Here is a 17428-nt window from a genome sequence, read left to right on the forward strand (position 1 = left end):
CACTCATTTCTGAGGAAAAAATTATGGAATCATGAAAAACAAAAGAACGCTCCAACACATCACTAGTATTTTGTTGCACCACCTCTGGCTTTTATAACAGCTTGCAGTCTCTGAGGCATGGACTTAATGAGTGACAAACAGTACTCTTCATCAATCTGGCTCCAACTTTCTCTGATTGCTGTTGCCAGATCAGCTTTGCAGGTTGGAGCCTTATCATGGACCATTTTCTTCAACTTCCACCAAAGATTTTCAATTGGATTAAGATCCGGACTATTTGCAGGCCATGACATTGACCCTATGTGTCTTTTTGCAAGGAATGTTTTCACAGTTTTTGCTCTACGGCAAGATGCATTATCATCTTGAAAAATGATTTCATCATCCCCAAACATCCTTTCAATTGATGGGATAAGAAAAGTGTCCAAAATATCAATGTAAACTTGTGCATTTATTGATGATGTAATGACAGCCATCTCCCCAGTGCCTTTACTTGACATGCAGCCCCATATCATCAATGACTGTGGAAATTTACATGTTCTCTTCAGGCAGTCATCTTTAGAAATCTCATTGGAACGGCACCAAACAAAAGTTCCAGCATCATCACCTTGCCCAATGCAGATTCGAGATTCATCACTGAATATGACTTTCATCCAGTCATCCACAGTCCATGATTGCTTTTCCTTAGCCCATTGTAACCTTGTTTTTTTCTGTTTAGGTGTTAATGATGGCTTTCATTTAGCTTTTCTATATGTAAATCCCATTTCCTTTAGGCGGTTTCTTACAGTTCGGTCACAGACGTTGACTCCAGTTTCCTCCCATTCGTTCCTCATTTGTTTTGTTGTGCATTTTTGATTTTTTCCATATGCACGCATGCATACAGACATTATAATATAGATTCTAAAACTAATGCCATTCCTGAAATAGTCTTAAAGTGTTTTTGTGCTAACAGAACAAATATTTTTGGATAACCTGTGACATCCAGTAGTCGTCTTGCTAACACTGTGGTTGTGAAGTTTCCAATCTGTTGACACCATCTTTCACCAGATTTTGTAATTCAGCAGTCAACGGTTTCAATGAACCCTGATGCGGTTTCTTGTGGGTTTGGCAAAGTCAGGCAGGCCTGTCATGCAGGCTGGGTTAGTACTGTGTTTTTTGTTTGTTTGTTTGCTTGGTGAGAACAAGATGAGGCAGATGTGGGATTCGCTTCCTGTGCCTACTGAGCTGATAATCAGTCCTATAAACCACTGGCTCAGTTCAGCAGGAACAGGAGTCCAGTCCACTCAGCACCAGCCCAGAACCGAACATCAACAGACACTTCCATCCCTTGAACAGATTAATATAAATGTGCCGCTTTGTTGTGCAGAAAGAACATCTATTTTCAAGATTGATTGTTGTAAATTTCAAGGTCACACTTACAGTTACTGTATTTGCTTTAATGTATTACTCAAATAAGTGGCAAAATGTACTTGCATGTGATCTCTCAAGCAGTACATCTAATGGCAGGATTGCAAATTCCTGCAGTTGAGCCTCAGATTGTTCAAATTTTGTGCATTCTTTCCCAGGTTGCCAAGTATATGCCAAAATGAGAGAAGCTTGGCACGAGGGGGGCAAGAAGTGCAACTCAGCTCCATTTCTTGGTAAGAGAGGATGCAGCAAAATCACTGAGCAGTGTGAACACCAGAAGGCTGCACTGGCAGGGTTTAGACCACAGTGCTTCTGTCTGCTCAAGTCAACAGGAATTGTTGCCGTGTGAAAATCACTAACAGCAGCAAAAACATTCCCCACCAGCTCCCGTGCCACTGTCTGAGGATTGTGGTGGACAGGTGTTTCTTAAATGACATCCTGAGCTGCTGCTTGAGTGATTTTGTGTGTGTGTTCATGTATGTTTAGTCTGATGCCATGATGTGGTTCTTCACAGTTTAGACTGGAAGCACTTTCAGGTGAGTTATGTTTCATACATGACAAATGACCTCATTCTGTCCTGCAGTCACAGACGTAACTAAAATATACAACAGATGAAACTGTGAGCAGTTCTTTATGTGTGTGCATGACACTTCTATAACGGCTGTGTAAACATCCAGCAATGCTTCACTTTTGTTTTTTCTGTGAAAACGTTTTTGATATGTTCATTTTAAAATAAAGTGTGTTCAGTTTGAGTCTTCTGTGAGTTATTTTTTTCTTTCCCCAGTGATAGATGTCTGTGCATTAAAGTCTACGGTTCAAGTTTCACACTAGGGCTGGTACCAACAATTATTTTCATGATCAGTTGTTTTCATAACCAATTTATTATTTTCTCAATTAACTGATTGGTTGTTTGGTCCAAAACCCTTGAATGATGAGTCGATTATCAAAATAGTTACCAATTAATTTAAAAGATTAATTAGTGAATAAATTTCACACAACATATTTATCCAGACAAATATCTGCTTGAGTCACTCCAGACCAACTGAAACTCAAAATTCAAGCACCTTTTGTGGAATTACATTGACTAATCTCACCTTCACACGTATTCATAGGATGGATGGAAATCACATGATTGACACAAATATATTAGAAATTAAAATGAAATCCGTGCTGCTGAATGATTCCCCACAAAATAATTATTTTCTGACATGAAAGAAACTAGTGTTTTTATTTATATCATAGAAACAAGGTTCTGTTGTCAAGATTAACAGATTTATTCAAAACTCTGTCAAAACAAAAAACTTTTGCAGGCAAATCCTGAAAAGAAAACGTTTTCTTAGACAGGAAAACATTTTTGTGCAGGGTTAATACAAATAGTCTTAACAGACCTCTGATCAATCTAGCAATAGATGGCACAAAATCTGAGATGAAAGAGATTATTTAAAGAATAGTTGTTCATGAAATGTGGCGAAAATGTTCAGTTTCTTCGGAAACAGGATCTATTACATTTTGACACAGATCTACAGCACATAAAAAGCACATTAAAATTTAAAAAAATCTTTAAATCAACTAAATAGAGTGTGATGTCACATTACCAGAACCCATTTATACAATGTTCTCTGAAAATACTGAATCTGGATTGTATGTAAGTATGATTTTAAGATTGTGATCATTTGTTTTAAACTAGTGAATTTATTTATAGAAACTCAGAGTGGCGGCGGATCAATAAAATTGGGCTGAACCAATTTAAAGGTCTTTTAAACATTGCAAAATGTGAAGTTTTGCGCCTTAGCAAAGTCATGAAGAAGAAGGAGCGAGCTAAGTTTAAACTGAAGTGGTAATTTTAAACTGGGAGATATTAAAACACACTGAAACAGACTCTTAACTCTTAACTCTTAACTTTTATAAATAATCATACAGAACAGTGACAACACATTTCAATATTGAAAATATACTAAACCATTCAGTGTTTTAGCACAAACAGCAATTACAGACTGAAGCAGTATTTTGGTTTTTCTTTCATGCAAAGCTACACGTCTCTCAGAGAGGAAGTGTACCGTGAAGAATTTATATTGTGAGACAATCATGAGTGGGAAGACATTGCAAGAAATGATGCGTCTCTACAGTGTGATCCATCACTGCTGAAGTGTCCTTGTGTTTATGTATAATTGTCGCCTCTCCTCAATCTTTCGTCACAGTGCTGATTTAACACGCTCATGTCGTTGCACTGCAAATCCCCAAACAAAGAATCAACTCACTGCTGAGTGTTTGCGTTCACTCACGGACATGCGTTGGAGTGCACGTACGCGTGGTTCTCAGCAGGCCTCATTCCGCGTCTGTGTGAGTTAGCGTGTTTTGTAGAGCCTTGATCTGGAGTCGAGCAGCGTTCGTGTCACTTCCTCTGTTTAGTCTGAGATCCAGTGAGCCGAGAACAAATGCTGCAGCACCAACCGCACCACACCGATGCACCACCTGGAATGACACACAAACCCATACCAACACAAAGACCAGCAGATAACGTCTCTGACAAAGCGACCCCCCCCCGCCCCACACACACACACACACACATTAGAAAAGAAACTCAACAACCTTAAAAAATGAAAGGGAAATAACACCAAGACACATTTTCTTTTTAAACGGAGAGCATATTTGCTCTTTCCACATGTATTAATGACAAAACAATATCTTTTTTAAAAAGGATTTTTCATTATAGACAACTGAGATGAATGAGAATGAATTCAGTATGAGAATAATAATGAATGTTATGTGTTGTCCAGTTTCAATAAAGATTCAACTACAAGAAACACACGGGGTTACAGCCGTTAAACATTCTTGAACACCACTTGAAACTGAAAATTTATGCTTCCAGCATAATGCACTAAAATATGTATGTCCTCGCAAATACATTTAGAACTATTTTTGCAGGAAAAATAATGTGTGTGCATGACTTAACAACAGGATGTACCGTGTGTAAAATCTCTGTCAGCCCGCTCAGCGGCAGGTGAGAGAAAACAGCGAAGTTGATGAGGAGGATGAGATTCAGTGGTGGATCCAGTGAGGGCTGCTGTGGTGATGGCAGAGCCGTGAGCACCTGCAGGCGGTCGACAGGAAAAGGATGAGCTGAGGCCACGACCAGAGAGTAGAAGCGGTGCCACACTTCACTGGCACGTACCTGTACACAAAGGTGACATGTGGAGAGGGAGATACAAAAAAAAAAAAAAGAGACCACAGTGTATGCATCAGAAAGCTGAGTCAAGGATTGCAGTATATAGTTAAACAAAATAGATATACAGTGGGGAAAATAAGTATTTGACCCCCTGTCAGTTTTGCAGGTTTTCCCACCTACAAATGGAGAGGTCTGTAATTTTTATCGTAGGTAACTGTGAAAGACAGAATAAAAAAAATTAAAAAAAATCCAGCAAATCACATTCTATGATTTTTAAATAATTTATTTAAATTTTATTACATAAAATATGTATTTGATCCCCTAGAAAACAGATCTTAACAATTGGTACAGAAACATTTGTCTGCCATTACAAAGGTCAGACATTTCCTGTAGTTCTTGACCAAGTTTTCACACACTGCAACAGGGATTTTGGTCCACTCCTCCATATCCTCCAAATCTTTCAGGTTTGGAGTTTCAGTTCCCTCCAAAGATTTTCTAATGAGTTCAGGTCTGGAGACTGGCCACTCCAGGACCTTGAAATGCTTCTTACGTAGCCACTCCTTAGTTTCCCTGGCTGTGTGTTTGGGGGTCATTGTCATGCTGGAAGACACAGCCATGACCCATCTTCAATGCTCTTACTGAGGGAAGGAGGTTGTTTGACAAAATCTCACAATACATGACCCCATCCATCCTCCCTTCAATACGGTGCAGTCATCCTGTCCCCTTTGCACAAGAGCACCCCCAGAGTATGATGTTTCCATCCCCATGCTTCACGGTTGGGATGGTTTTCTTGGGCTTGTTCTCATCCTCTAAACATGGTAAGTGGAGTTGATTCCAAAAAGCTCTATTTTGGTCTCATCTGACCACATGCCCTTCTCCCATGCCTCCTCAGATGGTCACTGGTGAACTTCAAACGGGCCTGGACATGTGCTGGCTTGAGCAGGGGGACCTTGCTGCCCTGCAGGATTTTAATCCATGACAGCATCATGTGTTACTAATGTAATCTTTGTGACTGTGGTCTCAGCTCTCTTCAGGTCATTGACCAGGTCCTCCTGTGTAGTTTTGAGCTTTCTCAGAATCATCCTTACCCCACAAAGTGAAATCTTGCATGGAATCCCAGACCGAGGGAGACTGACAGTCATCTTGTGTTTCTTCCACTTCCTAATAAATAATCATAACAGTTTTTGTCTTCCACCAAGCTGCTTGCCTGTTGTCCTGTAGTCCATGCCAGCCTTGTGCAGGTCTACAGTTTTGTCCCTGGTGTCCTTAGACAGCTCTTTGGTCTTGGCTATGGTGGACAGGTTGGAGTGTGATTGATTGAGTGTGTGAACAGGTGTCTTTTATAAAGGTAAAAAGTTCAAACAGGTGCAATTAATACAGGTAAAGAGTACAGAATAAGAGGGCTTCTTAAAGACAACCTAACAGGTCTGTGAGAGCCAGAATTCTTGCTGGTTGGTAGGGGGTAAAATACTTATTTTATGCAATAAAATGTAAATTCATTATTTAAAAATCATACAATGTGATTTACTGGATTTTTTTTTTTTAGATTCTGTCTCTCACAGTTGAAGTGTACTTATGATAAAAATTACAGACCTCTCCATTCTTTGTAGGTGGGAAAACCTGCAAAACTGACAGGGGGTCAAATACTTATTTTCCCCACTGTATCTTTTTAAGAAATCATTTTCCAGGAGTTTTTCTTGACAATTCAGGACAGCAGTTTCTGATGACTCCATCACTCACTGCTAACTGTCCAATAAGGTTGTCTGACATGTTTCTATTAGCCGTCAACAGCACTGATTTTTTTAGATTTTCAAATGAAAAAACAAACAGTATTCGGTACAACTACTGTTGTAGTACTGCATCTGTAATGGGACAGCCTTATGCAAGAGGAGGGCAGGTCTTACAGAAGGAGCCCCTCATCAGCAGTGACTCAGTGGACAGCACTGCTACCAGCCCGGGACACACTGTGCAATTTTTGTCTGTCCCACAATAAAGATTAGGATCCTGAAATATGGCAATATGTTTGGTCATGGCTTTGAAACAGTGGTTTGACGTCACACCGTGTGACAGGTTCAATATCACACTCTTGCTGCCAAAGACAGCAAGGGAAAAAATATCAAACAATGTTTGAAATTCTATGACCCACATCTAGAAATGGAGCATTATATGACACAATGTCGTCTGTGTCCATAGTCAACCTTGCCCAGGCAGGAAAAAAGCAGGCAAGGTGCAGAAGCACTTTATCACAGTCCCTTCATTAAGAAAATTAATTAATTAAAAAAAATGCACACACAGAATTTGATGATAAAAGCTGAAAAAGCAGTCACCCTCACCAGAAACATATAGTCTGTCCAATATGCTATCATAAATCAGCTTTATTGTCTCTACTGTGACAGATTCTGTGACATGTCAGCAAATACAAGCTTCTTCTTCTGTTCTCTTGGATGTCAGGGTGACGTGATGAGGTTTCATTCTGTGTGTGTGTATACAGATTTTTTTTTTTTTTTTTTTTTTTTACGAGATTGTATTTTTCCATTCTGTGCAAAAAGCAATTCAAAAAACACCATTTTGTAAATTTCATGGTTGTACTGTGACCTATCATGATATTCAGGTATAAAATCTGATTCAAGAAACATCACTTCATGTGCAATGTCTTTCCTGAAAATAGGGAAATCATTCACATCATAAATCAGAAACAGAGAAATAATCACACATTAGGAGAATGAGGCGGCAGTGATGTAGAGACTCAGAGTTACAAAAGGAGGTGGACAAACAGGAGACAGATGAAACTCTGACCAGCTGGTCGAACACTCAGTGAGTAATCAATACTACATCACCCATTTCACCTCCAAGCACTCCCTCATCTGTAGTTTTTTTCCCGTCACGCCCACAGCCTCTGTCTCACTCTCAGATAGCACTCATTCATAATTTATTCTATAATAGATTACTCCTCTTTCTCTGGAACTGCTCTGTGGCTTTCAGCAACTACATACTTCACAAGAGCAAGCAACAGATTTTCCACTTTTGCTGCTTTGTTGTAATATTAAACATACACAGTGTGGACAGATATTTACAGACGATATGTGAAAAATAAAATCCAGAAGCTTAATAAAACAGCAACATCAACAAAATAAATAAAAACAAGATGGGTACTCCATGGTGTACAGTACTTCAAATGAATGGGTCTTTTGAAATTACCTGGTACGAACCCTTTCTGCAGATATACTCTTATATTTAGCAGTTAGACCAAACATCTCACAAAGTTTTGCAAAAACCAATTAAACATTTTTAACCATTTTTTGAAGTACTGTATTGGCAGTGAGGACCACTGGTGCTGGTGCTTGTCCACAGATTCCATTGTATGAAGTGGATGACAATGCAACTCCTCCTGGACTGGACGCCAGTGGACACAGGTTACGTCCCCAGCCAGATTGTTCAGTTGGGTGTACTGAAACAATGTAGATGAAGTGTCTTGTTCAAGGACACAGGTAGTGTTAGCGAAAATCAAATCCAGGTCAACATATTGGTAATCCAACGTCTTACCCCACTGAGCTACCTGCTTGCCCCACAATGTTATAATTTTATTAAAAAATTTTTATTGCTCTGCCCATTTACCTTGATCTCCCTGGGGGGGACTAAATTGGGGGTGCTCCCTCAGAGCTACTGTACACCAACAAAAGAAACAAGACTTCTTATACATCACAAAAATGGTTTAAATATGAAATATGCACTGTATACTAATATATATATATATATATATATATATATATATATATATATATATACTGTAAACTATAGAGTAGTGCAAAACTAGTTTCTCCTAATAGTTTTCCTACATCTTAGATCCAATCTCCAATCACTTTTTGTGAACACTTACTTATTAATTTCCAAGTAATTTTGTAAACAATACAAAAAGTAAACAAAAATACTATCTCCTTGGTGGCATTAATAATAATAACTATTTCTCTGTAAAGAGGAAACCTTACCAGTTGTTGTGCCCTCTGGTGCCCACTGTTGGTTGGGTGATAGTAGAAGGTCAGCAGCCACAGCAGAGGGCCACAGTCCTCAGTGTCAGATGTCACCAACAGCTGTGCAGCCAGATGTACCCAGTGTGCACACTGCACCAGCAGAAACCAGGCCTCAAACACCGTGCACTGCCCACTGCATGGAAGCCAGCACAGCACAGGTCACAATAAAATCTAAAGAACACAGTATGGCTTTGTCCAAACGTGCAACACTTTACAGAGGTTTAATCATTTATGTGGGCATTCCAATATCCATGTTTCCATTTGTTTAGACAAAGTGGAGTTCATTTGGCTTCTGTCATTTTTCTGGCTGGCCACAGTAGATCTGATATGAGCCCACATGTTGATTACACCGGATGCACTTCCTGACGCAACTCTAGATGTACAAGAAGATCGGGATATGGATGGACTTGAACAGGCATCTCCTGTTTGGGAGGCAAGCTCGATAACCTTTTGGCGTGACCGAGCTGCCATTCATTTTGGAAAATGTATTAGCATGTATTTGCTCTATATACACAACATAGCGAAAGGCTAGGGACAGCTTTGATTGACAGCTGCTTGCTTATAAATTTTGGGAAATACAACACAAATTTTTACAATCTCAAATGGGATTGTTTTACAGCAAAACAAACAAACACTTATTCTGCTTTTAAAATACTTCAAGCTTAAGTGGTTTTGAACAATGTAAAAATGTATTTTTAAAGAATAACAAAATGACATAAGATGATTTTAAATTTGTTAATTAGATTTTGTCTGGTTTAAGCGGTTTAACAGGAGTCCACACTAAGAGTAGACAGGATTAAAGAGTTTCAAATGGAGCCTGGCCTGATATAAATAGTTTTCATGTAACATGTTAAACCAAGGACAGTTGGTGCACGAGCAAAGTGAAATCACCCACTGAGGTGATAAGTCGGAACAAAAACACAAAGTGTGTATTGGCAAATATAGTCATTTCTCTCTCTGACCTAAAATGAAGCTTAATTACACTGAATTGTATCAAACAAGGTTTGAAAAAGGTAAAAGCGCTCTTCCACATGTGTGTGAACATAAACGGAGTGTTGTTAGTGCTCCAAACTGCTGTAAAATGACCTAATTATTTACAGTGGAATGGTTGTTCAACTTGCACGATAGGTAAAACGTGGCTGCAAAGGAGGGTGTTTCCCCATGATTTTGACAGATTTCAGTAATTACTACAGGTTTCAGGAAAATATCAGTGACATCATTAAGGGCCCCTTCACACATAGTATGAATAAGTACAAATCAGGGCGAATCACGGCGGAACAGCTCACACGAGATAACCACGAAAACATCGAGTTGATGGGCAGGCGTGAACGATCCCGCTGCAACGGTTTCATGCATGTGACTATGTTGTGCACAAGCGTGCACGAAACCGTCACAGCAGGAACACAATGTATCTGGAGCATGTGTAACCACATCACACAGCCACTGTGGAAAAAAAAAAAGAAAAAAAAAAAAACATGCCACCCACTGGATTCAAACATGCAATTTACAAAAGCTGATTGTCAGCCAGAAACGTTACCACTGCGCTACCATCGCTGGCCTGTAAAAGGCGCGGAAAAGTGCCTGAAATCAACAAGGAGATATATATATATATATATATAAAAATGAAACCACACACCATAAAAAACACTGCATTTTACTGAATCCCTCTTATCAAGCAGACAATACAACTATGAACCATCTGTTCCTCTGTAGATGACCCAAGGTCACAGACGTACACTTATGAAATGACATGAATGGAGCAGTGCCTGCTTATCATGACCACATCTGGTGAGCCCGGCATGTACGGCCCAACACACGTGTCTTGTGGGCGGCGCGCCGCAGGACAGACACACGTAATGTGGAACAGAGCTTACATGAGTGACGTGACATTCAGATCACCCGCTGCATGTTATGATCTGACAGTTCATATCACCTGGGGCAGCCTGTCAATGTGCGTGCTCTCCAGCCCGCACAAGCAATATATGTTTTTATGTATTTCCACGTGAGGACAGCAAGCACACAGACCAAGGTGTCACTCTGTGATCAGATGAGCGGCGCCTCACCTGCGGGGGAGCACGCAAACCACACGCACGCCATGTGTTAAGCGGTGGGGTGGGAGCTCACGAAACACACACGTGTTGGGGGGGGAGCCGACACTTTGGCATGCCACGTGTACTTGGCAACTTCACAGTCGTGGGGCACTTAGACAAATTTCACATCCAGCTCAAAAGTGATTGTCTGTTGACTGTTTCTGTGCTAACAGCGCGAATGGCCACACAATTTCTAAGTGCCAAGCGAGCGGGGTAAGATGTTTGTGTGTGTCACCTGGAATTTGGCTGACACCTGCTGCGAGAGGGATCGAATCGGCTTTCACAGAGCATACTCTGTCTTTCAGCCGCTGGTGTGTGCAAATAGTTGTAGCAACAGGTGTACGAGGCATTGGAGGCAGTAGTGACACGTGTATGAGGCATTGGAGGCAGCTCAGATTTTTCACAACTGGCATGCAATTCCTCCTTTGTGCGCTATTTGACTTAAATCATGTTATGTGTGAAGGGGCCCTAAAGGCTGTTCACTTCAACCTAAAACTGTAATTTCCAGTTTACAGGTGTGCTGTAAACATGTTAACTACACAGATTTTATGTGTCAATTTATATAATCTCTTTACTAACAAGTCACAGCTACATTTAGCTCCCAGTGACATCTGTCCCACCCCAATGTCCCAGAAACAATGGTTACCATAATCAACAAAAGATTATTTATACAAATAAATTTCAAGTTATGCAATCGTTGATTTCAGAATGCAGACACCAACTCATGAAACTGATGGTGTCTAGGTTTGGCAGCATCTAGGTTTATTAATCAAGGATCATAACTCTGCTAAAATATGTCAACCTTGTACAATATGCATATTGCCAATCTATAACAAGGAATTGTACCAATTTTCCCCAAATTCCTACTTGAAATGTGAGAAGAGTTGATTTCAGAAATGCAGGCACCTACTCATGAAACTGACTGAATCTAGATTTGTTAATCAAAGGCCATAACTCTTGAAAAATGGACCCAACTCGAACGATATGATAATATGCATATTACCAACCTATAAAAAAGACTTGTACCAAGTTTCACAAAATTCCTCCTAAAAATATGAGGAGTTGATTTCAGAATGCAGGCACCCACTCATGAAACTGAGGGATTCTAGATTAGTTAATCAAGGGCTGTAAAAAAAAAAAAAAAGAAAGAAAAAAAAGGGGGGAGTCGACTTCAGAACGCTTATACCCTTTTTTGGGACTGAGGGACTAACTGACAGGCAGACAGATGGAAACTGCCACGACATAATCCCTCTTCGGACCTTCGGCCAGCAGGGGATATAAACCATGATAACACTAAACATAGACCATTCTGACATGAAACCAAATCCCTTTCAAAACATGTTTCAGCATGCTTATGTGAAATCAAGATACACACATTTATGTTAGGAATGACAACATCCAAATACATGATTTGATAAGTACTGACGTCTTAACTCCAGTTTTGGCAAAATTGAACAGTAGGCTCCTCACTTTTTGCCTTTTCTGACTCAACTCCAGTTGTATACAGAGAATGGACAGAGGTGTTCTTCAAGTCAGAACCCTCTGTTCTGGAATCAAGCACACTACCCACTTACACCACCGTGCTGACAAAAACACCTCAACAATGATGAGCATTAATTTTATGTTTTAAGAGCACATAATTGAGAGTGGGTCAGATCTGGAAGCATGGACCTTAAGCCCCTTTCACACCGGGACAAACGTAGAGTTGCGTATGCGGCGTATTGACTACGCTGAGTTAAGCAGCTCTACGCCCAGTTTTTCCCCACATAGCCCTTTGCTCCCCTATACAGCTGTGTAGGGGAGCCAAAGCTGTGCAATTTTCCAGTGTACTCCATATGCATCACAATGCAACTGCATGCAACTGTGTGAAAGGGGCTTCAGTCATACATCACTGTGCCAATGACATCACAAAACCACCCCAGGCTCTAGGTAGCAAACACCCAAGCAGACAACCGTTCATACCCAGCTCCCAATGGTGAACTTCTCCTGTATTTACTAAAGCCAGGTAAAATGTGGGCACCACACACTTGGCCTTGGCCTTTTCCAGTTGCTGAGGTCACACTGGATCACACACAGACAAATGGACCACATGAACATAATGATGTAGCTGTTGCTACCTCATAATGTAAATAGTACAGGTGAGCCCCGTTAACTCGTACACGTTGTAAGTCGCGATTCAGCTTTATTCACGCTCAAGTTGTGGACCTTCAAAATTTTGAATACTGGATAAAAGTCCATTTTGATTTGACTGTTTTCCAAAGGGATCGTCAGTGCGGACGATTCTGGACAATGATTCCCTCTTCCTTCTCCAGCTGCTGCTCGTCAACGCGCTCGTCACACACTCACCCACCACACATGTGACAACCACGCATGGAGTAGATCTGAAGTGGGAATCATGCTTCAAATGGTCGAAACTATAGCAAGGTGAAATGCTTTTAAGATTTTTTGGTCAAAAATATTAACTAGCGGTTTCAGATAACTCGCAGTCTGTTTTCATGGACACCAACTTGCGCGAGTTAATGAGGCTTACCTGTACGAGGTCTGTTAGAAAAGTATCTGACCTTTTTATTTTTTTCAAAACCCTGATGGATTTGAATCACGTGTGCTTGCATGAGCCAACCTTGAACCTTCGTGCGCATGCGTGAATTTTTTCAGGCCTGTCGATTGCGTCATTTCCTGGTAAGCAGCCTTTGTGTGAGGTGTGTGTCGTGCGCTCGGTGTTTTTTCATTCCAAGGAAAAAGACAGAACAACTGGAGCAGCGCGACTGCATCAAATTTTGCCAGAAACTGGGCGACAGCCAGGTAAGAAACCATTCAGATGATTCAGACGGCTTTCGGTGACGATCCTATGGGCATCACACAGATTAAGAAGCGGTACATCCGGTTTAAAGATGGCCGCACAACGGTGGAGAGCGAGCCGCGCTCCGGGCGGCCATCAACATGCTGAAATGACTGGATCATTTCCAAAGTGAACGCTGTGGTGATGTGGGACCGTCGTGTGACTGTCCGAGAAATTGCGGAAGAGGTGGACATCAGCACTTTTTCGGCACATTCCACTGTGACAGAAGATTTAGCAATGAAAAGAGTTGCAGCGAAATTCATGCCGATGGCTTCAGCACGAAGCTGATGGAGCAAAAGCGCCTTCGTGTTGAAGCCTCACAGGACATGTTGTGACATGCCCACCTCTTCCACAATTTCTCGGATAGTCACACGACTGAAAAGCCACCGAAAGCCGTCTGAATCTTCCGAATGGTGGAAGAGGTGGGCATCATTTTTCGGAGTCCAGCATGTCCTGTGAGACTTCAATGCGGTGGCGCTTTTGCTCCGTCAGCAGCTTCGTGCCGAAGCCATCGGCATGAATTTCGCTCCAACTCTTTTCATGGCTAAATCTTCTGTCACAGTGGAATGTGCCGAAAAAGTGCTGATGTCCACCTCTTCCACAATTTTCGGATAGTCACACGACGGTCCCACATCACCACAGCATTCACTTTGGAAATGATCTGGTCATTTAAGCATGTTGATGGCCGACCGGAGCGCGGCTCACTCTCCACAGTTGTGCGGTTGTCTTTAAACCAGTTGTACTGCTCCTTAATATGTGTGATGCCCATAGGATCGTCACTGAAAGCCGTCTGAATAATCCGAATGGTTTCCACCTGGCTGTCGCCCAGTTTCTGGCAAAATTTGATGCAGTCGCGCTGCTCCAGTTGTTCCGTCTTTTTCCTTGGAATGAAAAAAACGCAGAGCGCACGACACACACCTCACACAAAGGCTGCTTACCAGGAAATGACGCAATCGACAGGCGTGAAAAAATTCACACATGCGCACGAAGGTTTAAGGTTGGCTCATGCAAGCACACGTGATTCAAATCCATCAGGTTTTTGAAAAAATAAAAAGGTCGGATACTTTTCTAACAGACCTCGTATGTCTCATTTTAGTCCTCCTAAATAACCATTCGTTTGACACAAGTCATTGTAGTAGCACCCAAAGACCCTTCAAAGAGATCTAGTACCAAAGACATCCAGTCACTACCTGAGGTTGGTGTCCAAGTGTTACCATCACACAGTTAAGGCACCTTGATGCTTGCACGAATTTGACCCCCAGAAATTTCGTGCCACTTTTGTGAACTGGTCATGAACATTGCGCAACCTACAGTGAGGAAAATAAGTATTTGAACACCCTGCAGTTTTGCAAGTTCTCCCACTAAAGCCCAGGTTACACACAGACGGTTTTGTCGGCGGGTAGTACGTAGACCGAAGTTCGCGGTAGTTCCGGCTGTTTTCGCGGTGGAAAGGGGCGGCGCATTTCGCAGGCGTTTTGAGCGCCGTACTAGCCCCAAATACGCAGATAAAACACAGCTAAATGCGCCAAATAAAGCGGCGTTTTGACGCCGTAGGATCCGGCACACGTCAGGCAATGGGGGTTAATACCCAGTTCTATCCTTTACAATTGCAGGTTAAGACGCGCGTGAGAATGGCGGTGTTCTGCTGCCGCCGATAATGCCCTGTGTACCGCTGGATTTATCCAGGCAAATCCTGCGTTACTCCAGGAACCTTTGCATATAGGCACCGCCCCCAGAGTATAATAGGCTGAAGCAGCTGTCACTGCAGGGGGAGGGAGCTCATCTCTCAGCCTTTTCTTCTCCTTCCTTTTTCCCCTCCTCAACGTGTTGCTCGTCTCCACCACAGGGCTACCCTCTGCTTCTGAACCAGACCTCTTGGTAAGTCCTGCCGCTGCCAATTTTCTTTTAGGAGGCATACTGGAGCTTCTCTGCAAAAATATCTGGAGCTGGCCGCAAGTGAGAGGCCTGCATGCAGCGCGCTAGCGTTTTTATACTGACCGCCGCCTATCGGCCGTTTGGAACGCCGTTAACCGGGAGGTGGCGTTTAGAACGGCGTACTGTCTGCTAGCGCTGCCGTTTTGTCTGCCTCTGTCGCCGGTTAAAACGCCTTTGAGGACGCCGATGTGGGCTCTATCGCCGTTTTACACGCCGTTGGTTAGGGATACAATGCCGGACGCCAATTATGGTGGTGTAAACTGCGGCACTACAGGAAGGGGCAGGATGAAACGGCGATTAAAAAGTATCAAACGCCGTTGTTCGCGTTGTCTCCGTTGTCACGCGAATTCTCCGGGGGGGTTCCTGGAATTATTTGACATGTTGAATAATTTTTTCAACGATTCCCGGTCAAGCCGGAACTAAGCCACGCCCCCTAGTGCCGGCGTTAACAACGGCGTGTGATCCTTAAGACGGCCAAAAACTCTTCCGGGACGCTTCCGGGAGCTCTTACCGTCTATGTGTAAACGGGGCTTTAGAAATCATGGAGGGGTCTGAAATTTTAATGTTAGGTGCATGTCCACTGTGAGAGACATAATCTAAAAAAAAAAAAAAAAAATCCAGAAATCACAATGTATGATTTTTTAATAATTTATTTGTATGTTACTGCTGCAAATAAGTATTTGAACACCTACCAACCAGCAAGAATTCTGGCTCTCACAGACCTGTTAATTTTTCTTTAAGAAGCCCTCTTATTCTGCACTCTACCTGTATTAATTGTACCTGTTTGAACTTGTTACCTGTATAAAAGACACCTGTTCACACACTCAATCAATCACACTCCAACCTGTCCACCATAGCCAAGACCAAAGAGCTGTCTAAGGACACCAGGGACAAAACTGTAGACCTGCACAAGGCTGGGATGGACTACAGGACAACAGGCAAGCAGCTTGGTCGAAGACAAAAACTGTTATGATTATTTATTAGAAAGTGGAAGAAACACAAGATGACTGTCAATCTCCCTCGGTCTGGGATTCCATGCAAGATGTCACTTTGTGGGGTAAGGATGATTCTGAGAAAGCTCAGAACTACACAGGAGGGCCTGGTCAATGACATGAAGAGAGCTGGGACCACAGTCACAAAGATTACATTAGTAATACATGATGCTGTCATGGTTTAAAATCCTGCAGGGCAGCAAGGTCTCCCTGCTCAAGCCAGCACATGTCCAGGCCCGTTTGAAGTTCACCAGTGACCATCTGGATGATCTAGATGAGGCATGGGAGAAGGTCATGTGGTCAGATGAGACCAAAATAGAGCTTTTTGGAATCAACTCCACTTACCATGTTTAGAGGATGACAACAACCTCAAGAAAACCATCCCAACCGTGAAGCATGGGGGTGGAAACATCATACTCTGGGGGTGCTCTTCTGCAAAGGGGACAGGACGACTGCACCGTACTGAAGGGAGGATGGATGGGGTCATGTATTGCGAGATTTTGGCAAACAACCTCCCTCCCTCAGTAAGAGCATTGAAGATGGGTCATGGCTGGGTCTTCAAGCATGACAATGACCCCAAACACACAGCCAGGGCAACTAAGGAGGGGCTCTGTAAGAAGCATTTCAATGTCCTGGAGTGGCCCAGCCAGTCTCCAGACCTGAACTCAATAGAAAATCTTTGAAGGGAGCTGAAACTCCAAACCTGAAAGATTTGGAGAAGATCTGTATGGAGGAGTGGGCCAAAATCCCTGCTGCAGTGTGTGAAAACCTGGTGAAAAACTACAGGAAACGTTTGACCTCTGTAATTGCAAACAAAGGCTACTGCACCAAATATTAACATTGCTTTTCACAGGTGTTCAAATACTTATTTACAGCAGTAACATACAAATAAATTATTAAAAAAAAAAAAAAAAAAATCATACATTGTGATTTTCAGATTTTTTTTTTTTTTAGATTATGTGCAGTGGACATGCACC

The 17428-nt window shown here is 42.0% G+C and overlaps 2 protein-coding genes across 3 annotated transcripts in view; one reads left to right on the forward strand and one right to left on the reverse strand.

The window, feature by feature from the left end:
- aopep (aminopeptidase O (putative)) overlaps window positions 1-2153 on the forward strand; it is a 277707-nt gene extending 275554 nt beyond the window's left edge. For both annotated transcript variants that reach the window (XM_034170526.1, XM_034170527.1), the window contains exon 17: window positions 1560-2153. The gene's annotated coding sequence lies outside the window, so the exon portion shown is untranslated. The remainder of the gene's footprint in view (window positions 1-1559) is intronic.
- Window positions 2154-2954: 801 nt separating this feature from the next.
- Window positions 2955-17428, reverse strand: part of fancc (FA complementation group C) — a 112067-nt gene continuing 97593 nt past the window's right edge. Inside the window, exons 13-15 of the mRNA XM_034170530.1 lie at window positions 8554-8728; window positions 4367-4573; window positions 2955-3873 (exon numbers count right to left, since the gene is read on the reverse strand). Coding sequence (XP_034026421.1) covers window positions 3727-3873; window positions 4367-4573; window positions 8554-8728 — 529 coding nt within the window. The 3' untranslated portion in view covers window positions 2955-3726. The remainder of the gene's footprint in view (window positions 3874-4366; window positions 4574-8553; window positions 8729-17428) is intronic.

Source organism: Thalassophryne amazonica, chromosome 5, assembly GCF_902500255.1.
Source record: "Thalassophryne amazonica chromosome 5, fThaAma1.1, whole genome shotgun sequence".
In the NCBI taxonomy this organism is placed as follows: domain Eukaryota; kingdom Metazoa; phylum Chordata; class Actinopteri; order Batrachoidiformes; family Batrachoididae; genus Thalassophryne; species Thalassophryne amazonica.